This window comes from Mustelus asterias, chromosome 12 (genome assembly GCF_964213995.1).
Source record: "Mustelus asterias chromosome 12, sMusAst1.hap1.1, whole genome shotgun sequence".
Classification (NCBI taxonomy): domain Eukaryota; kingdom Metazoa; phylum Chordata; class Chondrichthyes; order Carcharhiniformes; family Triakidae; genus Mustelus; species Mustelus asterias.
The window spans coordinates 37,492,486-37,518,763 of record NC_135812.1 but is presented as its reverse complement, the minus strand read 5'-3'; the positions used below and the strand labels follow the sequence as shown (position 1 = coordinate 37,518,763).

The following is a 26,278-nucleotide window of genomic DNA, read 5'->3' as shown; positions in this document are numbered from 1 at the left end:
TACAGGCGTGGTCTTGTCATTTGGGGGGCGCCACATTTTATGCTGTGTCAATGGTTCTTACTTAGTCAAAGATAAGCAGGTGATTCTGCGCTGAGTGTAACTTTCTGATCAGTGTGTTTTGGGATTGTTTATCAACAAGGTTGAGAGTGTAATTAGAAAGGAGGTTAAAGAAACTCAGTTGAAACCAGGTGGGTGCACCAACTGGTCACAAGTGATTTCTACTGGAAGTAACAGGTTGCTTGTTTTAACTGGATGCAACCAAAATAACTGAAAATCAGTTGGTGCCCCCTACTCATCCAGCTGGCCATTTGAATCCTACTGGAACCAGTTGATGGTTCTACTCCATACAACGGAATAACTGGAATAACTGGCACTTTTCCTGTTGACTTCAAGTGTAATCATCTGAATCTTAATGGGACCAGTTGACTCCTGCTGGGACCAGTTGACAGGCAAACTGCAGCCAGTTGAAATTAAGTGGAGCCTGTATCAATGATTCTTTGAACTGGAAATTGTGCTAACTGGATTGACTGAAGTCAAAAGACTGCCTGTGTAAATGAGCAAGGTGTGTCAGTATGCATTTTCACTTCAAGATTGCAATGTTTTATAAAAAGCACAATGATATGTATTTCCTCACCCTCACATATATGAATGTTATTCAGGGACAGGTTTATTAATGCTGTGCTTTTCAAGGTTTTGTGATTTCTACAGCAGCCATACCAAAGCGTCATGCAATGGGAAAACAAACCCTTATATTGAAAGCTTCTTAGGATAGGAAAAATAATCTAAAGAATTTTTCTCATCGAGAAGCAGAAAAAAAGCCATGGTAGGATTAACCATTGCCATTGTAAGTGCCCTTAGTTGCTGTAGTGTCAGTCATAACCCAGTGGTAGGATTCCTTACACACTCTTGAAAGTGAGTAAGAAATACCTCACATTCTCTGATAAACCCCAGTTAAGAATGGAATGATGACAAGAAAACCCTGTGTGGATAACAACGAAGAAAATTAGCTGAAAAAAGTGGCAGATACAAATGGAGCAAAACTCAAAGAAATGAACACATAAACACGGATAAGGCAAAGGAGAATCCAAAGCGCTTCTACAAATACATAAAGAGCAAAAGAGTAACTAGGGAGAGAGTAGGGCCTCTTAAGGATCAACAAGGTCATCTATGTGCAGATCCACAAGAGATGGGCGAGATCCTAAATGAATATTTCTCACCAGTATTTACTGTTGAGAAAAGCATGGATGTTAGGGAAGTTGGGGAAATAAATAGTGATGTCTTGAGGAGTGTACATATTACAGAGGAGGTGGTGCTGGAAGTCTTAAAGCGCATCAAGGTAGATAAATCCCCGGGACCTGATGAAGTGTATCCCAGGACATTGTGGGAGGCTAGGGAGGAAATTGTGGGTCCCCTAGCAGAAATATTTGAATCATTGATAGTCACAGGTGAGGTGCCTGAAGATTGGAGGGTGGCAAATGTTGTGACTTTGTTTAAAAAGGGTTGCAGGGAAAAGCCTGGGAACTGCAGGTCGGTGAGCCTCACATCTGTGGTGGGTAAGTTGTGAGAAGGTATTTGGAGAGACAGGATCTACATCTACAGGCATTTAGAGACGCAAGGACTAATTAAGGACAGTCAGCATGGCTTTGTGAGTGGAAAATCATGTCTCTCGAATTTGATTTAGTTTTTTGAGAGGGTAACCAAGAAGGTAGATGAGGGCAGTGCAGTTGATGTTGTCTACATGGATTTTAGCAAGGCCTTTGACAGGATACCACATGGTAGGTTGTTGCATAAGGTTAAATCTCATGGGATCCAGGGTGAGGTGGCTAAATGGATACAAAATTTGCTTGATGACAGAAGCCAGAGGGTGGTTAGAGAGGGTTGTTTTTCAAACTGGAGCCCTCTGACCAGCGGTGTGCCTCAGGGATCAGTGCTGGGTCCACTGTTATTTGTCATTTATATTAATGATTTGGATGAGAATATAGGAGGCATAGTTAGTAAGTTTGCAGATGACACCAAGATTGGTGGCATAGTGGACACTGAAGAAGGTTATCTTGGATTTCAACGGGATCTTGATCAATTGGGCCAGTGGGCTGACGAATGGCAGATGGAGTTTAATTTAGATAAAGGCGAGGTGATGCATTTTGGTAGATTGAACCAGGGCAGGACTAGTTAATGGTAGGGTGTTGGGAAGAGTTACAGAACAAAGAGATCTAAGGGAAGATGTTCATAGCTCCTTGAAAGTGGAGTCACAGGTGGACAGAGTGGTGAAGAAGGCATTTAGCATGCTTGGTTTCATTGGTCAGAAGAACATTGAATACAGGAGTTGGGACGTCTTGTTGAAGTTGTACAAGACATTGGTAAGGCCACGCTTGGAATACTATGTACAGTTCTGGTCATCCGATTATAGAAAGGATGTTATTAAACTGGAAAGAGTGCAGAAAAGATTTACTAGGACGGTTTGACAATAAGGAGAGGCTGGATAGACTGGGACTTTTTTCTCTGCAGCATACAAGGCTGAGGGGTGATCTTATAGTGGTCTATAAAATAATGAGGGCCACAGATCAGCTAGATAGTCAATATCTTTTCCCAAAGGTAGGGGAGTCTAAAACTAGAGGGCATAGGTGTAAGGTGAGAGGGGAGAGATACAAAAGTGACCAGAGGGGCAATTTTTTCACACAGAGGGTGGCGAGTGACTGGAACTGGCTGCCAGAGGTAGTGATAGAGGAGGGTACAATTTTGTCGTTTAGAAATATTTAGACAGTTACATAGGTAAGATGGGTAGAGAGGGATATGGGCCAAATGTGGGCAATTGGGTCGAGCTTAAGGGTTTAAAGAAAAAAAGGGCAGCATGGACAAGTTGGGCCGAAGGGCCTGGTCCAAGCTGTAAACCTCTATGACAAGAAATAAACATATAAATTAACACATTACAATAGAGGGGAAGATACCCCTTTATTGCCCGAATTCCTTTTCTTCCCAGGGCCATCCTTACTGCTCCTGCTCCCGCCTCCCCCACCACACTGCCCGGTAATGGCCACCTCCCCCCACACTGCCCGGTAATGGCCGCCTCCCCTCACACTGCCTGGTAATGGCTGCCTCCCCCCACACTGCCCGGTAATGGCCGCCTCCCGCTCCCGCCTCCCCCCACCGCTGCCTGGTAACGGCTGCCTCCCCACCACCATCACCCCCCCGCTGTCCGGTAATGGCTGCCTCCCCCCCCCCATCCCGCTGCCCAACAATGGCTGCCGCACCCCACTCCCCCCAATAGTGGCTGCCTCCCCTGCTGCTGCCCAATAATGGCTGCCTCCCTTGCCGCTGCCCAATAATGGCTGCCTCACCTGCCGCTGCCCAATAATGGCTGCTGCCGCCCCCCCCCCCCCCCCCCCAATAGTGGCTGCCTCTCCTGCCGCTGCCCAATAATGGCTGCCTCCCCTGCCGCTGCCCAATAATGGCTGCCTCCCCTGCCGCTGCCCAATAATGGCTGCCTCCCCTGCCGCTGCCCAATAATGGCTGCCTCCCTCTCATTCACCGGCAGGACTGTCCCGTCTCCCGGTACTCAGCATCTCCTTCCTGCTACTTCGTGACCTCCTCCCGAACCCTTTGTTGCTTTGCTCGACTTTCTGACCACACCTCTCACAAACAGTTCAATCTCAGCAAGGCCTTGGGCACAGAAGGATGGCCAACAAAGCAATGTGGGTGATTGGGAGGAGGTCGAGGCAGAGGAAGGGAATCATTGAGTACCAAGGAGAGTGAGGTGAGGCTGCAAACCCCTTAAATGGAACACAAACAGGCTGGAGAGCAGTTCTACACTGCAATTGATGGCAAGGGAATGATTCTTAGAATTAATTTTCAAAACATAACCAATATTGGTTTCAGTAAAAAGTGACAGATCGTTACAAGAGCAGGTGCAACGTCAAACTTGCTTCCATCACTAATGATTTGTCATTGAGTGAGACTGACCTGTTGAATACCTTCACATCAAATGTAGTTAATCTGAGTCTATACTATCTTCCAATTTTCCACTTCAGATACAGAGTATATCTCTGATTTTACTTACAGGTAAAACAGTTCAGTAATATTGAGATTATTGAGTAATATTGAGAATATTGAGGGAGTGTAAGGCTAAAGGAGGAATCCATGATTCGTCAAGTCTTTGGCTGTTGGCATCTGTGGGTCTGGTGAATTGAAGGGCAGATGAATTTATTGCTTTCTCCTGCTAATTTTAAGTTTTCTCCAGCTTTATAGCATGTTTCACCCACCCAGCCTGCCCCCTCTCCAGTACCAGGGGAGGAGACATTCAGGAAAGAAATCGTAAAAATGAATAATATGAGAAGATTCAAGACTTCAATAAAAAAAATCCAGCAAACCATTCAACATTTAAATGTAAATAATGCTTAATTTCTGGATTTTGATTCATGGCTGCAATTTTCATGCAACATTTGTGCACTTTAACTGTGTTCAATTTTGAATTGGTTTCTATCTGCATTTTAACAGTTTAACAGTTTTGGTTTGCACAATTTACATGTTTATTGACTGTTTTTCGGTTTAGGTGTTTAATTGCCTTTTACAGGAACATTAGCACCTGGAGAAACTCAGGAGGTGAACCACCTTGCCTCAACAACATAAATAGTGTCCAAGTTCTCTTTATCGTAGTTAAAATGTAAAAACGTTAAATTATAAAAAGTTATTTTTGGTTACTGCACCGTTTCTTTCATTTTTGCGTCACGTGTTTTTATGTATCACAAAATGTGAAAGATTTACTAGGATGCAACCAAGACTTGATGGTTTGAGTTATAAGGAGAGGCTGAATAGACTGGGACATTCTCTCTGGAGTGTAGAAGGCTTAGGAGTAACCTTATAGAGGTCTATAAAATAATGAGGGGCATAAATATGATAGTCAACATTTTTCCCAAAGGTAGGGGAGTCTAAAACTAGAGGGCATAGGTTTAAGATGAGAGGGGAGAGATAGAAAAGGGTCCAGGGGGGCAATTTTTTCACTCAAGGGTGGTGAATGTCTGGAACGAGCTGCCAGAGGTAGTAGTAGAGGCGGATACAATTTTGTCTTTTAAAAAGCATTTGGACAGTTACATGGATGAGATGGGTAGAGAGGGATAAGGATCAAACGCAGGCAATTGGGACTAGTTTAATGATTAAAAACCGGGCGGCATGGAAATGTTGGGCCGAAGGGCCTGTTCCCATGCTGTAAACCGCTATAACTCTATGAAACTTGAAGTGCAGTCCTGTCAAGTTCACTGACCCACAGCACACATGGATACATTATCTTTTTTCATTAATTAATGATATTTATGTGAATGGAACAGGTGAATTTTCAAGATTTTCCCTTTCGCAAGTTTTGAATACTAAGCTATTGTGACCTCTATATTTTAAGGAATTGTCTGTTGACTGACCCTTTTTGTCCTGTATTTTATCCTGTATCTTGGATTCTCCAAGGTGAATTTGAGTGATTCAAGTAGGACCTAGAAGTAAGGGAGTTGACCGGGAGGGGGGGGGGGGGGGGGTGCGGGTGGAGCATGGGGTGTTCTTCTGCTATGGGCCACAGCCTTCTTAGAAGGGCCTCACAGAGGGCAGGGGAGCCTGGGGCAATGCTGAAGTTGGTTGGGAGTCATCACGAACTGGCGGTTTCACCCAAACTGGGGTGAGCGGGGACCCTGTGGAGGTAGCATCTTTCCAAGGAAAAGGCTAATTTAAAAATTAAGTATTGATTACACCGGCAGATCGGGACCAGTAGGATCATGAGAGGCGAGAAACTGGGCACGAACCCGGTTTTTCGCCTCTCTTGCAATCTTACTAGCTACTGGTGTGACGAGCCGGTACGATTACCTCCCCCACTCTATTATTACAACCTCTTAAAAACTGTCATTCATGCTTAAATGAATAGAAAACTGAAACCCATTAGCACTTGAAACTAAGCCAAACTAAGGGGAGGCTTTGTGGTATTATCACTAGACTATTAATCCAAAATGTTCTGGGAACTCGGGCTCGAATTCCACCACAGCAGATGACGAAATTTGAATTCAATAAAAAGAAATGTCTGGAATTATGAATCTACTAATGACCAGGAAACCATTGACAATTGTTGGAAAAACCCATCTGGTTCACTAATGTCCTTTAGGGAAGGAAATATGCTGTTCTTACCTGGTCTGGCTTACCTGTGAACCCAGAGCTACAGTAATGTGGTTGACTCTCAACTGCCCTTGGACAATTAGGGATGAGCAATAAATGCTGGTCAGCCAGCGACGCCCATGTCTCATGAATGAATAAACAAACATTGATCATGGCCACAGCTGTCCATACAATACTCTCCAAAATCAAAAGGACGGAAGATACTCATTTCAATTTTATGCCTGTCGATGAATCGACAGGAACAGGTAGTTAGATTTTTTTCAAGTGTTAAAAGCAGTTTTTCTTTTAGATAAGCTAGAGCAATCACTCCATTTAAATCACTGTTCAAAAGATGACAGCACTGACTGACAAGACATTTTGTGATATTTTTCACTGCATTATGGTACTTTCTCCACTGGAGAAGTACTAGAATGCTTATGAACAATTACACAATACTGAACAACATAAGCTCTGCTCACCTTTGCAGGACATATCCCTATGGTGAATCGTTACATCAAAAACTCATCAACATTACAACTCAGCACCAAAACGTGAGATTTAAAGGTGTGAAAGCATTTTGCACTTACCTTTCAGAATTTTTCCCTGACTTCTAAGGGAAGTCTTCCCTGACTTTTAAGGGGCGTCTTGACAAGTACATGAATGAGATGGGAATAGAGGGATATGGTCCCTGGAAGCGTAGGGGGTTTTAGTTAAGTCAGGCAGCATGGTTGATGCAGGCTTGGAGGGCCGAAGGGACTGTTCCTGTGCTGTAATTTTCTTTGTTCTTTGTTCTCAGCAAGCTTTCCATTTTCTTCATGAACTCTCAATCCCGGAGTGCTTTAACTAGGCTTCCAGATTCAAATGTTGTGCAGGAGGAAATTCGGTTTTCAACCCCTAACCCCCTCTCAAATAGGGAATCCTAAAATGGGGAATGCATGTGCATTCCTGACCTGCAAAAAGGCCAATGGAAAATGGTGCGGAGTCGGGAATGTGGAGGAAAATCGGATTTCCTCCAACAGAAAATCGAATTGCAGCCATTCATACACCAAAGCACATCTCCACACCCAGATGAAAATTCAGCCCAAGTTATTAAGATATATATAAGGCAAATTAGGACATTTCAAATCAGCCACCATGCCCGATTGGTATTTGGGGGAGATGGGGTGGTGCAGGGGCAGTAAGACTCTCAGAAAATTCACCCTTGGGTTTCTGAAATAGGAAAGTAATTTATTTCACAAAACTGATATACCTCAGTATGCAGGGTACAACATCTACAGGTTCCCAAATGCTGAGCATCCCAATCTGAGTGAATTGTGGAGCAAATCACTGGGTAACTGAACCAGAGCACCAGCTGTTAAAACCTTTCTGCTTACCCATGTCCAAAAGGAGAAATAAAGTAAAGGCAGCAGTGAATTCGGTTGTCTGCAATGTTTTTCCTGTTAAGACCACTCTCGTCACGGAAGTACTGCTCAAACTGCTGGTCTATGTAATCTGCAACCTGTTTCCAGCTGAGAAAAGAAGCACAAACAAAATTCACAAAATGCTCCACATTGGAAAATCCCACACATACCCTTCAGTAACATGGAGTGGAGCGAAAAAAAAACAACTACTACTTTTCTCCCATGATGCAGAGTTAAGTTAGCAGCACCACGCTCTTGAAGAAGCCTGACATGCCACTATTCCATAGAGAAAGGACAATGACAATCTATTTGCTGGCAACGGGATAGAATGTTAACAGAACTGTAACATTGAGGATGGTGAGGGTCAGTAGCACTGGGTCATTGTGACAGGGAGACACAAAGCAATAAATGCCAACATCCCATTTGCCTTTTTTATTGCGTGCCGTATTGTGTGCATACCGACTTTCTGTGATTCGTGTGAATGTGAACGACAAGGCAGGATAGGGCAAGGGACAGGTATATAACAGGGGTTAGAGTAATGAGAATATTAATAATTTACCCTGGGGTGAAGAGACACCATTCATAAGGGTATCACAGTAACACTACAATGAGAACAAAGGAAATAGGAGTAGTAGGCCATTTGGCCGCTCTTGCCTGCTCTGCCATTCAATTAGATAATACCTGATCTTTTACCTCAGTGCCATTTTCCCGCAATATCCTCACATCTCATCATATCTTTAATATCTAGAAATCTATCAATCTCTGTCTTGAATATACTCAATGACTGAGCCTCCATAGCCCACTGGGGTAGAGAATTCCAAATATTCACCCCCCTTCAGAGATAAAACTCCTCCTTATCTCAGCCCTAAATGAGAGACCAGCCACAGTACCCCCTATCTCTGTCCCAGGTGAGATCAGTTAACTTAGCACAAGCCAGGAAGTGAGCTTCTAGTTTGGTATAGTCACTGGGCTAACCACTGGGGAGTTTGCAATCACTGAACACTCAAATCAGCATTTATTCCACTGAGCCTGGACTGATTGTATTAAAGCTTCTATCCTGAACTGCTAGTTCTTTTTATACCATTCTTGGTTATTGATGGCATCACCAAATCCCGGCGTGTCCACAATTGTGAGCCGAAGTCGAACTCCCTTCTCCTCGATTTCCACCGAATGTTTGGTGATATCAACAGTCTGAGTGATCCTCTCTGGAGAGAAAGTGAAGGTGGCTTCAGTTAAATTGTATTCATTCAATGAAGAGGACAAGCTTTAATTCATGGAATGTAATATCCTTATTTTCTGAAAAGCAATCTCACACGATTGATTTGAAGGATTGTCTCTTAATTCCATATTAGATGTAATTCAGTGAAACAGAGACACATGGGGACTGAGGAGATTAAATTTTCCTTTCTCTGTTGTCTGCAAACACTGCCCACCTCCCAACCCTATTCCTTACCCCACCTGCCTCTGCTCTGCCCCCTACCCCACCTGCCTCTGCCCCACCCTCAGCCCCACCTGCCTCTGCCCCACCTGCCTCCACCCCAGCCCTGCCCCCCAGCCTGCTTCCGCCCCGCCCCCCAACCGCCTCCGCTCCGCCCCCACCCCACCTGTCTCCGCTTCGCCCCTCACCCCACATGCCTCTACTCCAGCCCCTACCTCACCTGCCTCTACCCCACACCCCCCAGCCCACCTGCCTCTGTTCCACCCCCCCAGCTCACCTGCCTCTGCTCCGCCCCCTACCCTACCCACCCCTCAGCACATGAATTGAACTTGGGGCTTAGCCATTCAATTTTTGAATATTTGAGCCAGTGCACTAGACTAACATTAATTCACTGGCAATCAGTCTGTGGTTACACAATGATTGCTCTGGGAAATGGGGATGGAAGTCTGATGCAATATTAGGACCACTTCTGAGCTTTGCACTGAGATATAGTATTGGGTGAAGTGGGCACAGCTTTATTCTGCATCTATTGCACTGTGACCTACCTGTGAAAGTTTGATGCTGATATTGTGTGCTCAAAATAGACTTTATGATAGCTCCTCACTTTCCTCAGCACTAAATCCATCCACATATACTTTGTGGATGTAAAACATAGTGCTCCTGTTTCGGATTGTAGAAACAAACAATATTGAATGTCAAGTTTCAACACTTCCAGTTCATTTGTTCTGAAGAGCCAACTGGACAGAGATGTCACATGACACTACTCTGATTTTTATTGAATCATTGTGGCAATGTTAGAGGAACAGCTTCCACTGCCAGCACTCTGAGTATTATTGACATCCTCTTAGAACTTGGCCAGGCCTCAGGGGCAGTGTGAAGGACAGCAGAAAATGTAATTAGTGTTATTTTAGCACAGCTAGTGATCAGACTGTTCCCAAAGAATAATACCCTAAGAGTATGAGAGATAGGATCTATAATATTTTTGTTTCCAATATTTAACAAGGCTACTGATCTTATCAAATGCTGACTCGCCTATTCCCAGTGAAGCTCTATCAGACCAGTTCAGCAAAACAACCGCCCTGAATCTGACCTTCTGTATTGAGGAACCTCTTGTCCTTGTACAGGTCTGTGAGGAAAAGGCTGTTAACTAGGGTTGATTTCCCAAGGCCCGATTCTCCTGAAAGGAAGCAACAACAACAATAAAAATTGGTCAGATTTTAGCAAGTAAACATTTAGGACCTTTCAGCCAGATCCAGTTTGTATAGGGCCAAGCGTACATGTGCAAACAGGATTATTATATAGCTCCAGTCTGGTTGATTTGGACTAGGGCTTACTGTCTACTATGCATTATTGATTGAATTTCAAGCAGCTGAACCTTGGCTCAAGGAGACAGTTTTACCTTCAAAGCAGTTTGAAAACTGGGATTTAGGACTTTATTTTTTAAACCTGCTTCTTATGGTTGGAAAGGCGTGTGCCTTGTATTTGGGAAACTCTTATTACCTTGTATGTCTGCTGTGAGGTACTCAGTCTGCCCATAGTCTGACTACACTAGTACTGTACTTCTACTATGGGAGGCATCATTTAATTTGCGGCTCTGCAACTATTTCTGGGGTGCAGGTGGAAATCTCCACTCTGTGGATCCCAGTGTAAAGCTGGTACTGCTAGTTGATGCTATTTGGCTAGCTGTGCAGTGTCACTGTTCTTGGTCACATATGTGCACAGACTGACATGTCTGCAATTACAATGATGGGATCTCTGGTATTACCAGAATAGAATGCATGGTCTTATTAGAGATGATGAATCTGGTACTGCCAAAGTAGGATATATGGTATTGTCAGAGCAGGGTGTCTGGTTTTACCACTGTGCTGGATTTGACTGAGGTGTAATGCTATGGCTATGATCAAAATCCCAGTAACAAATTGTTTTACCTGCCACCAGCAGTGTGAAATCAAATCCTTTCTTGACTGACTTGCGATGAACTTGGCTGGGTAATGTTGCAAATCCAACATACTCTTTCTCCTGGTCCTGCAGGATTGGACACAGATATATTATTATAAACATGGAACAATTAAACAGGAGTATTATCACCAATTCCGCAAAAATTCACTGAAAACCATCGATATTAGTCACACCTGTTGACATTCCAAAATATACTCTCCACTTTCGATTTCTCCATTTCTTTATAGCATGTTCCTCGTTCTCCTTTTTACACCATCTCACTTTCTTTACTTTCCATTCCATGTGTTGCTGATTCAACCCTGGCTTTACCTTACTACATCAATGTTATCATTTTCACCCCACCACACTCTTGAGGACCTTGTGCTTTAGTTTCCTTTGTAACCAAATTGTTTCTGCCCTCTATCCACTCTCCCTGCTTGCTTTCTGGGTTCTATCTTTCAATACTCTTTTGTCTCCCTCTTTCATTCTGCATTTCCCTTTTCCTATGTTGCACTTTATCCAGTCAAAACATCTTCCTGCTCCTTCTGCACACCTTCTTTTCTCTGTTCTTCTTTGGATCTCTCCTTCCTTACTATTTCTTACTCTGTCTGGTGTTTTTTCTTCTGTACACTATGTAACCGGTTCTTGCTCCTTGACATCCTCTATAAATGAATTGATTTAAAACTCTGCTGCCAAAGACCTGTTCAGCAATCGTCCGTGTGCTCACTTACTTCCATTGGCTCCCAAAGCCTTAATTTTAAAATGCACCCCTATATCGGATTCCAATAACTGGTGACTAGGGACCAACAACAATATATACTTATTAACAGTAACGGAGCAGCTCTTACATGCTGTATCTCTGCCTGTGTTCTGGGAGAATGCTCATGCCCCTGACACATGACCCTTTTTCTACCTGGGTCATCCCAACGTCCATGTGACCACCTGATCTACAACAGCCTTGTTTACAAATCCATCCTTCGGCATGCCCCTTCCTATATCAGTCAGCTCCTCCAGTCCTATAACCTTTGAGATTGTGACCTTTTACGAATTCCCTATTTTAATAGTCGTAAAATTAAGAGCTGCGCTTGCAAATAGCTGGCCACAAAGTTCTGGAATTTCCTACCTATGGTGCTCCATCTTAGAGTACAAAGAATCATTTCCAGCACAGAAGGAAGCCATTCAGCCCATCTAGTCCATGCCAGCTCCCAGCCAGTTAGTCCCACTTCCCTGTTTGGTTTCCATAGCCCTAAATGTTTATTCTTTCAGGAGCTCAGCCAATTTCTTTTTGACATCATTGATTTATTGTTCAAGTTTTTGGCTCCCTGTCCTAATGTCACCTTATGTAGCTTGGTGTCTAATAATGTTCCTGTGAAGTGGTTGGGAAATCTTAATATGTTAGAGATGTTAAATAAAAACAAGGTGTGGTTGTTGCTCTGCCATTTCCATTTTCTTCTCACTTTAATATCCTTTTTGCAACATTCCCTTTCTGTTATAATGTGTTTTTCACTCTTTTTATTATAATTTATTAACATCTTTGTTCCCTCATTGTTGGACTCACCAAGTCACAGTCTACACATCTACGGAGGGGGGAGCTGGTGCAGTGAGGAGGTGGGTTTATTTATCCAGAGATGGATTTATACAGGCGGATGAATGGAGAAGATCTGGTGAAAAAGCTTTATCTTCCCACTTCTAGTGTCAAATATTGAAACTATATCCTCTCACTCCCAGTGTCACAGATTGATGTTTCACCTTCTGCTCCAGTGCAGGACTGAGGGAGTGCAATCTTACCAGATAATACACTACACTACACACTTAATTACTGAAGCAATTGCAAAGATTTGCTCAATTCTTACCATTCAGGGCTGCATCAAACCTACTTACAGCAACTCACCAACTCCTTCGACTGCGCCTTCCTAGACCATGATCTCTGCCATCTAGAAGGACATGGGCAGCAGATGCAGGGAAACACCACCATCTGCAAGTTCCCCTCCAAGCCACCCACCACCCTGACTTGGAAATATAAATCGCCGTTCCTTCACTGTCGCTGGGTCAAAATCCTGGAACTCTAACAGCACTGTGTGAGGACCTACAGCGCTTTGAAAGCTTATGGTATTTGCTACCAAATAAACCTGTTGGACTTTAACCTGGTGTTGTGAGACTTCTTACTGTGAGGACCTACACCACAGGAACTGCAGCGGTACAAGAAAGCAGCTCACCACCACCATCTCAAAGGCAATTAGGGATGGGCAATAAATGCTGGCCTAGCCAGCGATGTTCACATCCCATGAGTGAATAAAACAAAGCCTTCCACAAGTTTTCTATAATGAGGCACAGCAAATCTTTTTCCTGATAGAAAGCAGATTGTACTCCCAGGAAACCAAAATAATTAAAAAGCACATCTTCTATTTGATAATGGTCTCCAGGGAAAGTTCATTGACTGATCATGTAATAGTGAATTTTCCACTGCACTCAGTAACCTGCAGCCACATGCCATCCAGCTTTTGTCATTTACATTCTAATAGCACTTTACCCCCTGTAGTAGAGATGGTAATTCTTGTACTGATGCCTATGTTTGCACTTAGTCATTATAATCAATCTTTGTTGGCACCACAAGTCCTTGTGTTAAATGCCTGTTAGCACCAAGTCCTTATGTTAATGTCTGTTTGTACTTAATCCTTACGCTGATGTTTGTATTGGCACTGGGTCTTCCTGCTGTCCTACTTATTACCCACTTGCCTGTGAAAATGTTATAACATCTTTGCCCATCGCCAGTGGGAATATAGAAAGACACCCTCTCCCTCCATTGAATGGTGAATCGGGGGGTGTTCTGCATCCAGCCCTGTGGATGTATATTACTGTAACTTTACTAAAAGACAGGAAAACTAGGTCCACTTTGAGAACTCAACAAGGGTATCAGATATATCCTCTCAGGTGAGCACTGCTAAATGGCCATGGTACTATTTTGGAGATAGGGGTAATATCCCCAGTGTTCTTACCAACATTCATCCCTTAATCACATAAATCGATCATCTGGTCATTGTCACACTGCTCTCTGTGGGAGCTTGCTGTGTACAATTTAGTTGCTGAGTTTCCTACATTTCAGCAATGATCACATTCAAAAAACTGACCTACAATGGGCCAAGTGACCTCCTTTTGTGCTGCATAATATTCTAACATAAACAAAATAATAGTTAAAGACTCTGATCTAATAACACTTTTTAAAGGAATGAACAAAGTATTTGTTTCAATTAGAAAACTGCCATCACTCTGCTGCAGTCCGAGGAAAGTGTGTCTCATTGTGCAGTGAAATGAAAGAGACAGCAGGGAAAGCAGGCTACAGTAAAGATGAATAAGCTACCCAGGAAACAACACTTCCAGCCAGGCACCTAACAATAATTCGAGAACATGCATCAATTAAAAAGGCAACATCTCCAAATGGCAGAGAAATACAAAGCTTGTATTTTGTACAGGTTCCCCTGAGATTCTGCATGATTTTCAATATTGCCAGCAATCCAAAGTCATTGAACTATTTTAAGAAACTGGAGAAGTGACTCTTGGGAGGTAAGAATTAAATTCTGGAAAATGACGCCTTACAAAAAACCTTGCATTTGAATAGCACTGCTAATCAGGCACTTACCTTCCTCCAATATGTCAGTGAAGTCTTCCAGCACAGCAAACCTTGTAGGGGACCACAGAGAATTTGTGCAGAAACCGTGCCCCTTTTATACAATACTAGCTGCCATATTCCATTAAATAAAGAATTTAAATGTCCCAAAGTTGCCTGGAAAACATCTATGGAAAGAAGCTAAGTGTGTAAGCTAAGGAAGTAGGGTGGGTAAGAGGGAGGTGGGTAGGGTGTGTGAGTGGGAAAGTAGGATGAGGGGTAGTCCCTGCCTGGTGTTGTGATATCTTAAGGCAATATCACAGCATCATGGAGCAGGGGAATTTCCCATTGGAAGTTCAATCCACCTGGCAAGATGTACGGAATCCTTCCATTGGGGCATCCAAGGCGTCCTGTAATGCATCTTCCAGGGTACGTCCAGTCTCTGACTGTTGGAGACTGGAAGATCTGGGTCATCTTACTATGTGCCTCAGCTCCAACCTCGTGTTTCTATTACAACAGTGCGGATTTTATGTGTACTCAGTGGATGAAATGGCCAATTTACTGCCAAATTTCAGACCCAGTAGAACTGGATTGTACCTACCTGGAATTAATTATATTCAAATATTTAGTTTTCCAAAAGCATTAAATTCCTTGTTATCTGTTACTGTTCTCCAGATAAATGGGATTGGGTATTGATCTAACAGGAAGCAATCCTCTCAGTTCTGTCCTGCAGCAAGGGAAATGCCACTGACCAGGGGTGTCCAAATTCCTTTAAGTGTCACATAGATGTGCAGAATGGAGTCACAGGACCACATATAAAGTCTAAATGCATGTTTTCATTTATATGCATGTTAAAACAAAATACACATTGACATTAATTGCATGTTACATTTAGAATGCAGATTCTATTTTCATTAACATACACAGGTCCATTAATTTGTATGCATCTCAAATTGTTGATATGGACAGATTTAGGAATTCGGACTTATTCACCAAGGAGGTATAAGAACTTAAAAGTGCCTTTTCCTAAATTTCTGTAAAATTCAGGAATGAATGAGGAAGTATAAAGGATCAAATACAACCAAGATCCTGGACCTCAAGGGAGCGATTGCCAGGACTGAGGTTGGCCACACCTACCATAGATAACAAAGCAAAATACTACAGATATTGGCGATCTGAAATGAAAACAGAAAATGCTGGAATGACTCAGCAAGTCTGACAACCGTTTCTCTCATCGCATATATTTATGTTTCAGGTTGTCAATTTTGATCAATCGTTAACTCTATTTCTCCCACTTTGGATTAATTTATTTAACCACTGCTAGAAGTTCTAAATCTTCTAACTTTACCTCAGATGAATCGTACGGGTCCAGTTTCCCCCACGGACTCCTTGCCCTGGGTGGACAGTTAACTGGCATTGGCTCCGCAGCCACGAGATGACTATCGCCCTGCTGCCCTTTGAGCTTCCAGTTCTGCTCTTTCACTACATCTGACGTTCCTGCTGAACTCAACTGTTCTGGTATTGCCAACGTAGTTCTGCACTCTATCTTTTCAGAGCATGTTATATTTGCTGGAGAACTCTCCTGGACAGGATGTAAAGGATATTTCTCACTGGCAGACTCTTTCATTATCCATTCTACTTCAGAATCATCCGAGTCTTCCTTCAAAAAGTGAGCAAGCTAGTAGGGAAAATGGAAGCAAACATGGGGGGGTTATATGATGACCAGAGGTTATAAAAGATCCCAGATAGAGAGAGAGAAATGAGAGAGAGGCAGTGGGAGAAAGACAACACACTGGAAAGGGTGAAAGAAAATCAAAAGATACACACAACCAAAATCATGAATAAACACATTATGAGAAGTGAAGGTTTCCACTTTACAAAAAGCAACTTGCTTTAATTTTAACCAAAATAATGATTTGCTATGAAGTTTGGTTAATGCTAAATAACCAAATCTATCACATTATCAGAGTTCTTATACTACAATGACTATCTGTTGACAAAGTCCACCCTCAAGGCAACCAAGTTTAACATCAAACTGTACTAAGGTGACACCAGGCAGGTTACTGGAGTAGCTCTCTAATAAACAAACCTGTTCATAAATGCAAGACTATAAGGTTCATAATATCATATACGCATATTTTATGATGCAGATCAACTTCATTAAACTCCAAAAATTAACATATACCGTGTTTCATACTTCTAGTGATAAAAGCCCATTTCGAGATGCCATAATATGAATCACTTAGATAGCTCCTTGAGTGATTGGTAGTAAACATGCTGCTAATGAAGCATTTACCAACACACAATGATCATTCTTTTCTCAATTCCTAAATTCCCCTTATCTCATACAGTTGTTGAGAGTCTTATAGTTGAGCTCAGTAAAATTAGGGGAAGCTTTCCTGCTTCTGATTACTTTCAATATACCTGGCGAGAATATTGGGAAATGCTTCTGCACATAAACGATAATCAAATGGCAACAAGATGGCATAGTGGTTAGCACTGCTGTCTCACAGCTCCAGAGACCTGGGTTTGATTCCTGCCTCAGGCCACTGGAGTTTGCACATTCTCTCCCTGTCTGTGTGGGTTTCCTCCAGGTGCTCAGGGTTCCTTCCTCAGTGCAAAGACGTGCTGGTTAGGTGGATTGGCCATGCTAAACTGCCTCTTAGTGTTCCAAAATGAGTAGCTTAAATGGATTAGTCATGGAAAATGTGCAGGGTTATGGAGATAGGGCCTGTCAAACAGTCAGTGCAAACTTGATGGGCCAAATGGTTTCTTCTGCACGATAGGAAATCTATTCTATTCTCTATGAAACAATAGATTAATGGACACAAAATCTTTGGAATCGCTTAGAAATCAACAGAATGGTGCAAAGGGGCCGGGAGGATTTGAGAGATGAATTCAGATGAACCAAGCGATCTCGCTCAGCTGCAATTATTTTCTGGTATTGTTGGAAAGTATACATTAGGGCGAGCATAGGAATGGGTGTAATTTTGATTTACCAAAGTAAATCGGTTTTGAGTGAGTTAAAATCTTGCCCAAAAGAGTCAGAGTTATTTATAGAACAAAAGGAAGCCATTTGGCGCATTGAGGCTCTGCCAGCAGTTTGATTACCTGCCAAAATGTACTTGTCCCCTTCATACAAAAAGAAAGCCCCACTTAGCTGAAGTATCAAAAGGACATCATCAGGAAAAAGGACTAAACTGGAAAAAAGTGCTATTAATTTTCCATCGTAGATCAATTATGTATCAGAATGTGCACCAATATAGCTGTCATAAACCAGGGTTATAACTCAATGTACATATGATATATATAAGAAATTGTGACAGATCTAACTCCAGTAACTATAAATCTTAGACTCCCAGCTAAAAACCAGTAACAAGTGTTCGGATTTCCAGTTTTAAATCTAGAAATCAGGTTTCAGTCTGCGGAAAGGGCATTTCACTTGGGTATGTTAAGGATGAGTTTATCAGTTACGTGTAGAATAACTGTGGGAGGCTGAGAGTTTGTGGGTGGTGGGGGCGGCTGAGGGAAGGTTAGGGGTGAGGGGGTTGGAGGGGTGGGTGTCGTGGAATTTTTCCTACAGTTCCAAAAATCATTATCTAGATAACGAGCAGCATCCAGATGTGCGCTGCTGTCACCAGCATATACCATGTTTCATACTTCTAGTGATAAAAGCCCATTTCAAGATGCCATAATATGAATCACTTAGATAGCTCCTTGAGTGATTGGTGGTAAACATGCTGCTAATGAAGCATTTACCAACACACAATGACTCAATTCCTAAAATCCCCTTATCTCATACAGCTGTTGCGAGTCTTACAATTGAGCTCAGTAAAGTCAGGGGAAGCTTTCCTGCTTCTGATTGTTTTCAATATACCTGGCGTCTCTCTCAGCAAAGAGAGAACAGTCAACAGTTAAACTTTTAAAATGTTAGAATCAGATAAAAATTTAGATAATAAGCATATTTCCCAGTTATAACTGAGAATGAAGGATAACAGCCGATAAAATGGAAGAGAAATAAACTAGCAAAGCAGTACGGTGATCATAATCCGATAAACAATGAGGAAACTATTATTTGATAGCAAACAACAAAGAGATTTTACCATCCAATATAGATTAAACAATGAGGAAGCATTATTATCCAATACAGTTTATACATTAAAGAATCACTACTATTTAATATTGAACAATGAGGACAGAATATTATCTGAGTAAAAACTGCGAGACTACTAACAGTAAATTATGAAGAAGCATTATTATTGGATAGTAAACAACGAATAGACATTACTAACTGATAGTAATCACAAAGCAGGGTGGGAATCACTATTTTCAGCACTACATGGAGACAATGAAGGAGTTACTGACCAGTGTCTAGACATTAAATGACTAATATTTCAATCTACGTAAATTGTTACCTGTTTCTGATCCACAGAGCTGCGTGGGAAACGTGTCCTTCTGGTATAGTGCTCACTGTGAGATTGAAATACCTCATTGCAGTTGGGATCCTCTGTACAGAAATGCACAGAGTGCTGATCATCTTCAGATTGGCCCTGAGGCATGTCACATTCTGCCATCTCAGTACAGGAAAGGAATGACAGAGTGGGCAGAGCAGAAAGAGTAAGTGTAGAATAGGGAAAGCGGGGAGAAAGGAGCATGCCAAAGGAAAGGTTTACGTAAAAAAGAAAAATGAAATGTGATCTGGTTAAAAATAAAGGAAGCAAGATGTGTAAAAGTATTAGCAAAATTAATCTGCAACAATTCAGGTTCTCAATGGTTCACGCAGCATCTCTGCTATATTAAACTCAGCTGGTCAAGGCAGGAAGTGTGTTCTTTAATCATATTTTGTAATAGTGATGCAATGTACTTGGACACAGCATTCTGGCCTAACTAGTTTCTATACAGTGTTAGCATAACCTCCCTGCTCTTATGTTCTATACATCAGTCAATAAAGAAAGAAAGCATCCTGTATGCTTACTTAAGCACCTTGTGTACCTGTCCTGCTACCTTGAGGAATTTGTGAACATGCAAGGTCCCTCTGTTTCTCTACTTGTCTCAGTATCCTATCATTATTGTGTATCTCTCACCTTGTTAACCCTCTGCAGATGCATTTCCTCACAATTTTCCAGATTGAACTCCAGTTGCCATTTTTCTGTTTACCTGACCAGTCCATGATATTTTCCTGCTGTTTCTTTCTCACCATCATTCACACAGCCAATTTTTGTAGCATCTGCAAACTTCTTAATCATGTTCTTTACATTTCAGTTCAAAGAATTGATACATCCCACGAAAGGCAAAGGACCTGGTATTGAAACCTGTGGAACCGCACTGGAAGCAGCTTTCCAGTCACAAAACACTTTGGACAGCTGCTCAGCCAACTCTGGATCCAACGTGCCACTTGTCCTTTGATCTCATGGGTTCTCGCTATTCTGACCAATCTGTCATTTGGGAGCTCGTCAAAAGCCTTGCAAAAATCTATATAGACTACCAAACACGTTACCCTCATCACTCCTCCTTGTTCGCTCCTCAATAAACTTAATGAAGTTAGTCAGAGATGACTTTTCTTTAATAAATCCATGCTGAATGTGCTGACTGGCCTGTAATCATTTGGTCTTTCACTCTATTTAAGAGTGAATATTTTCAGTCCTGCAGCAACATATCTGCAACCAGTGGGGATTAGAAAACGATGGCCAGAGCCTCTTCCCTTGGTTCTCTTCAGAGCCGGAGATACACAGCACATGGGCCACGTAATTTCCCCACTTTAAAAGATGCTAAATCCTTTAATACCACCATCGACATAATATCCAATATACCATCCTCCTCAATTATATGACTGCATTGTCCCCTCTTTAGTGAAGACAGATGGAAAATATTCACTAAGGACATGCTCCCATCTTCCACCTCCATGCACAAGTTACCTTTTTGGTCTCTGATTGGACCTATTCTTTCCTCAGCTATCCTCTTTCTCCTTATATTTTTAAAAACATCTATAGGTTTTTCTTGATTTTACTTCTATTTTTCAGATCCTCTTTTGCTTTCCAAATCTCCTTTATAATTTTACCCTGCATTTTCTCTCAGCTTTCTGCAGAACTGAGCTCTTAGTATCTGACATGGAATCATAGAACAGTACAGTACAGCAGGAGGAGGCCATTCACCCCAACTTGTCTGTGCTGGCCCTTCCAAAGAGCAATCCATTAAGCCCCACTTCCTCGCTCTTTCCCCATATCCCTGCAATGTTTTCTCCTTCAATTATTTATCCAATTTCCTTCAACAACTTCTGTGGAATTTGTACCTACCAGCCTTTTAAATAAGTGCATTCCAAATAGTAAGCACTTGTTGTCTGTAAACAATTTTCCTAATGTCAACTGTGGCCCTTTTGCCAATCACATTAGCCAGAAGACACAGATTTATCGATACTTCGGCCTGTTTATTTACTCTAATTTTAAACATTTCTATTAAATCTCCTCTTTGCCTCATAAATAAAAGCAAATTACTGCAGATGCTGGAATCTGAAACCAAAAGAGAAAATGCTGGAAAATCTCAGCAGGTCTGGCAGCATCTGCCAGGAGAGAAAAGAGCTGACGTTTTGAGTCCAGATGATCCTTTGTCAATGCTCCACGAAGCTTTGACAAAGGGTCATCTGGACTCGAAACGTTAGATCTTTTCTCTCCTTATAGATGCTGCCAGATCTGCTGAGATTTTCCAGCATTTTCTCTTTTGACTCCTATTTGCCTCTCTGCCCCAAGAACACCACCAGCTTCTCCAGGCTATCCAAACATCTGTAATCCTGGGACCATTCTAGTAAATCCTTTCAAAACACTCTGCATACCTCTCCTAGGATACTTTGTCTAGAATTGGGCACAATGTTCCATAAACTTTCCTTTTTTGCCTTGCTGCAAGTAGGGCCAACAGTGCCATATGAAAACAATCCATCTCAAGGATCAATTGTCATGCAGAGAAATGTAAAATTGGCACGAGTAGCAATTAATAATAGTTTTGATCTTCTGCTATTTTGGCCAGAACAGCTGCCCCATGCTCTAGATGGAGCAACAACATACTGCTCTGGAACTGCACAAGGCCATTGGCCAGCACACACCTGCTCCTATTACAGAAACAACAACCAGGCAGATAGGTGGATGACAACGCCATCCGGCCGTATCTCTTGGCTTCAGATTGTCCAGTCTTTCTTTATACCTCAGGCTTCTGACATTCAGGATCAGTCTTGTGACTCTTCTTTGCATTGCTACCAGAACCTGAATGTCAACTTTTACTTTAGAATTAGAACAAGATAAAATACTCAAACTGCAATCTGAGCACCTCGAGTACACCTTCCTCTACAGATTTCTACTTTCTCTTTAATTGACATAATTTATTCAATTGTATTTGCTGTCCATGGTGCAGTCAGTCTCTTCTACACTGGGGAGACCAAACACAGTTGGGCAATTGCTTAGCTGAACACCCCGAAAACTCAATGGAAGCTTTTGATTAAGCACTTTGCAGCTTCTGGTCTCAACATCATGTTCAACAATTTTGGTTCACAACCTAAGTTTACTTCCTTCCTGTTGTAAAGATTCTACTGTTGGTTTAACCTCTCCTGCCTTCCATCCCGTTCAAAGAATCGGTGCAGATTCAATGGGCTGGATGGCTTATTTCTGAACTGTACAGATTCTATGACCCTCCTCGTATCAATGCTATCAAGTGCTCAAGAGCTTATATATTTCAATAAGATTGCGCTGTCAAATATTTATTCCCAGCACTTTCTGTTCATATTTCACGTTTCCAGCACGTGCAGAATTTTGCCTTTCCTAGTTCCTCTCTTTCATTCTTACAGATATTTATAGCTACACCACGTATGTACATGAACCACATCTCTCGATAAATGTATTTAAATAACACATTAGACTGAAGGGTGACTACATCCTACACTGGATAAACACAATCAAGAAAGAAAAAGAAACAACACATCTGCAGATACCTGTGTGGCATATAAACACACTTATATATGACTGTTATGTACACACATATACAATGCATGTATACACTAATACCTAAAGCTAAATTTATGGAAGCATATACACATGTGGGTGTAGCACTATAGATTCATCATGTAAACACATGTAAGATTGCAATGTAATATGCTTGTAAGATCTCTCCCAACTCACCGGTCTTGCCATCCCGAAAAATGTTACAGCTGCTGCTTTTTTCCTCACCCTGGATCGGGATTTAGCTTGTGGAGGCTGCCTGCACAAAATGGACTAGATGTCCTTCATTCATATTGATTTAGAAACCCCAGGGGCTACAATTAATCAAATTAGGACAATTCTAAATTCTGGCCACTGTATTTGTAACTCTCTCTACTTTCCATATCCAGGGCCCACCCCGAGTAGGACCCTAACCATCAGGCAGAACATCTCAGCGGATAAGTGAGTACGATCCCCATGGGGCACATGGGGCACATGTAGCACAGTGGTACGATCCCCATGGGGCACAGTAGCACAGTGGTTAATACTGCTGCCTTACGGTGCCAAGGACCCAGATTCGATTCCCAGCTTGGGTCAATATCTATGCGGAATCTGCACATTCTTCCCGTGTCTGCATGGGTTTTCTCCGGGTGCTCCGGTTTCCTCCCACAGTCTGAAAGACGTGCAGGTTAGGTGCATTGGCCATGCTAAATTCTCCCTCAGAGTGTGGTGACTAGGTGACTTTCACAGTAACTTCATTGCAGTGTGAATGTAAGCCTACTTGTGACAATAATAAATAAACTTTAAACAAAATAACCAAGTTTACCATCTGACCCTCAAATTAAGAAATCGGCAATAAGATTACATTTTCATAATTTTTACTTTAACATGAATCAAAACCAATGCAAATTAAACGCAAATTAACAAGCAAATGATTGTTCAAATAAAGTAAACTTCACTTTAAACTGTCAATACAAAAGAGAGACATCTTATACAACCATAAGCACCCACATCACTCCCCTTATAAATGTGTCACCATTGTCACATTTCCAAATCAATCAATTTGGTCTTCAAGGTGCATTCACTGATACAAACTCTCGTCTCTTTCACATGCCTGAGTGATGGCCATTATTTTTTAGGATTCAGTCCTTTTTTGGGGGTTGCTCATACATTGCCTTCCCAAGAGCTTCTGGAACTCTATTTTTCTTCTTACTGTCAAACTGAAAACTTTTTTCAGAGAGCTTTGCTCGCTTCTCCTCATATATATTGTGTTCTCCTCTGTCTGCTTTCTCTTTATGTTTACATCTGTGTACTGATCACCTTCACCCTCCAGTTCTCCTGCTTTTAGCTCTCCTTATATTTGGCCACATGGTTTTGGTCTTGTTGACATTGCTCCCAGTTCAAGGTTCACCAGATCACATGGACCAGAATTTCTTACTAACCAAGAAAATTACAATTGATGCAAACTCTTAAAAATCCTTTTCAAACATTCAGACAAAAAGCAACACCTGATTCTGCAGAAATCTTCCTCACCGGACTGTTGCCGGGTCAAAGGTTGTCATAAAGGTATAAACAGGGAACAAGATGAGAAAGACAATAGATCAGGAAAGGGGATGTTACATAATTTGGGGAATAGAAGGATACAGAAACACTGATTAGAGTTTAGAATTTACAGTGAGAGGAACTGAGTGCCACCTTATCCTGGAAGAGAAAGGGAGTTAAATTCTGGATGATGAGTGTGTCATGGTTGAATAACTGGGCTATGTGCAACTTCAGATTAGCCTGTGAAAACAGGAAGGAGAGAAGAAAGATATAGGAGTGAATGGAGAAATAAGCAAGGGTGAGAGTGACAAACAGAATGAATAAAATTGAAAGATGTGGTGACAAAGTGGTTAGCACTGCTGCCTTACAGCGCCAGGGACCTGGGTTTGATTCCCGGCTTGGGTCACTGTCTGTGGGGTGTTTGCACATTCTCCCCAGGTGTGCGTGGGGTTCCTCCAGGTGCTCCGGTTTCCTCCCACATTTCAAAGATGAGCAAGTTAGGTGCATTGGCCATGACAAATTCTCCCTCAGTGTACCCGAACAGGCGCTGGAATGTGGCAACTAGGGGATTTTCACAGTAACTTCATTGCAGTGTTAATGTAAGACTACTTGTGACTAACAAACAAACTTTAAACTTTTTTAAAAACTTTTTTAAAAATAGGGCCAAATAGGAGGAGAATGGTCTTGACAGCGAGGGATTGGAAGCATCATGTATTGAACTTTTGCAACCTGTGGACAAAAGGTTGTTTGCGAACAGGTTGTGGAGCTGGTTAGAACCAGTTCAAGCTGCAACCTAGAGAACAATGGAAAGGTACTTACTGAGAGGTTGCTTAAGTTATAAAACCTGTTCAGCAAGAGGGAGAGTACAAAAAGAGGAACACAAGGAAACCTTCTTTGTTATGACACTATACAGCTGGACTGAACATCATGTGCCTTTGAAATAAAAGTTTGTAACTAAAAACCTGCCTCATCACTGAAAGGAGCAGGATTTGAAGCTGAAACCTAACAGTTTGAAGCTAGAATCCAACAACAGAGAGGGAGTGAGCAATAAAAGAGAGAGTGGAAAGATAATCAGAGGATAAGATAAGTGAGATGGTAAACGATGACTACAAACAGAAATGGGAAAGTAAAAGACAGGAAATAGAAGTGGAAACAGAGGAAAATGAAATGAGTGAAGAAATGAAATATAAACAATTAAACAAGAAAAACAGGAGAGGGAAAAGAGAGATCAGGAAAAGACAGTCAGTCAAAGTGGAAAGAGGGACACACGGAGCAGCAGCAAGATATTTTGGACTGGAGACATGGTGAGGGAAGCTGAATTGAATAAGGCTCAGGGGTACAGGTGTGGGATTCTCAATGTGAGCATACTGCACCCACTCATTACAGTTCAGTCACCATGCCAACTTTGTGCTGTCTGCATGTTTGAATGATCTCAGTTTTCAGCCAGTGTCAGTTATGCTGTTCACTGGCTGGATGCATCAGGAGGGTGGGAATATTGTGTGGCTAGTGCCACTTAAAGCTAGCCTGTACCGTAGAGATGGAGCAGGTGCTGGGAGCTGTGCTTGAAGAGAATCTGATCTGAGAGAGTGGCAAATGACGCAACATGAGATACAGCAGGCTCTGAACTTTGTGGACGCTGCACTGGAGGTCTTATGGGGGGGGGGGGGGGGGTGGAGGGGGGGGGAAGGTAGGAGAGGAGAATTGTCCTACATTCACAAGAGGAAGAGAGGCTGTTCCCTCTCTCAGGGGCAGAAAGTTGAGAAATCATATAGCCATGGAGGTCAATGTAAGGATTCCAGCCCCAAGGACCCAGATGCAGCTGTCAATGACTTGATGAGTGGTAATGGTCAGTGAATGTACGTTAAATATATTATCCTGCCAACTATACCTGTGATTCCTCAAACCACCACATCCCTATCAATCAGGGCGCATACCTAACTCTCAGATGCATCATCTCACCCTCATACATTTAGCACTGCTGAAAACCTCAGATACACATCTCAGATTGCACACACTGTCAACTATTCAACCATGAAAGCCTCAATTTCTAGGATGCATATCTCTCTCTTCCAGGATAAGGTGGCACACAACTGGAGAGGGCAGGTAAGCCTGCCTATCCAAATTCCCATGAAGGAGGTCACCTTGACCAGCATTGGGACATCCACTGCTGAGGGGCCACAATTGGACAGATACCATCAATGGTGATAATATCCTCACACCCAATCCCCCCCATCACATCCCACATTCACTTCTGATTTACAAGCTGTAGATATTGTAA

At 42.2% G+C, this 26,278-nt stretch overlaps 1 protein-coding gene across 1 annotated transcript in view; it reads right to left on the bottom strand.

Moving 5' to 3' along the window:
- Positions 1–26,278, bottom strand: part of LOC144501378 (septin-5-like) — a 125,605-nt gene that overhangs the window by 50,865 nt on the left and 48,462 nt on the right. Inside the window, exons 2-6 of the mRNA XM_078225048.1 lie at positions 15,849–16,178; positions 10,887–10,983; positions 10,049–10,135; positions 8,602–8,725; positions 7,494–7,628 (exon numbers count right to left, since the gene is read on the bottom strand). Coding sequence (XP_078081174.1) covers positions 7,494–7,628; positions 8,602–8,725; positions 10,049–10,135; positions 10,887–10,983; positions 15,849–16,127 — 722 coding nt within the window. The 5' untranslated portion in view covers positions 16,128–16,178. The remainder of the gene's footprint in view (positions 1–7,493; positions 7,629–8,601; positions 8,726–10,048; positions 10,136–10,886; positions 10,984–15,848; positions 16,179–26,278) is intronic.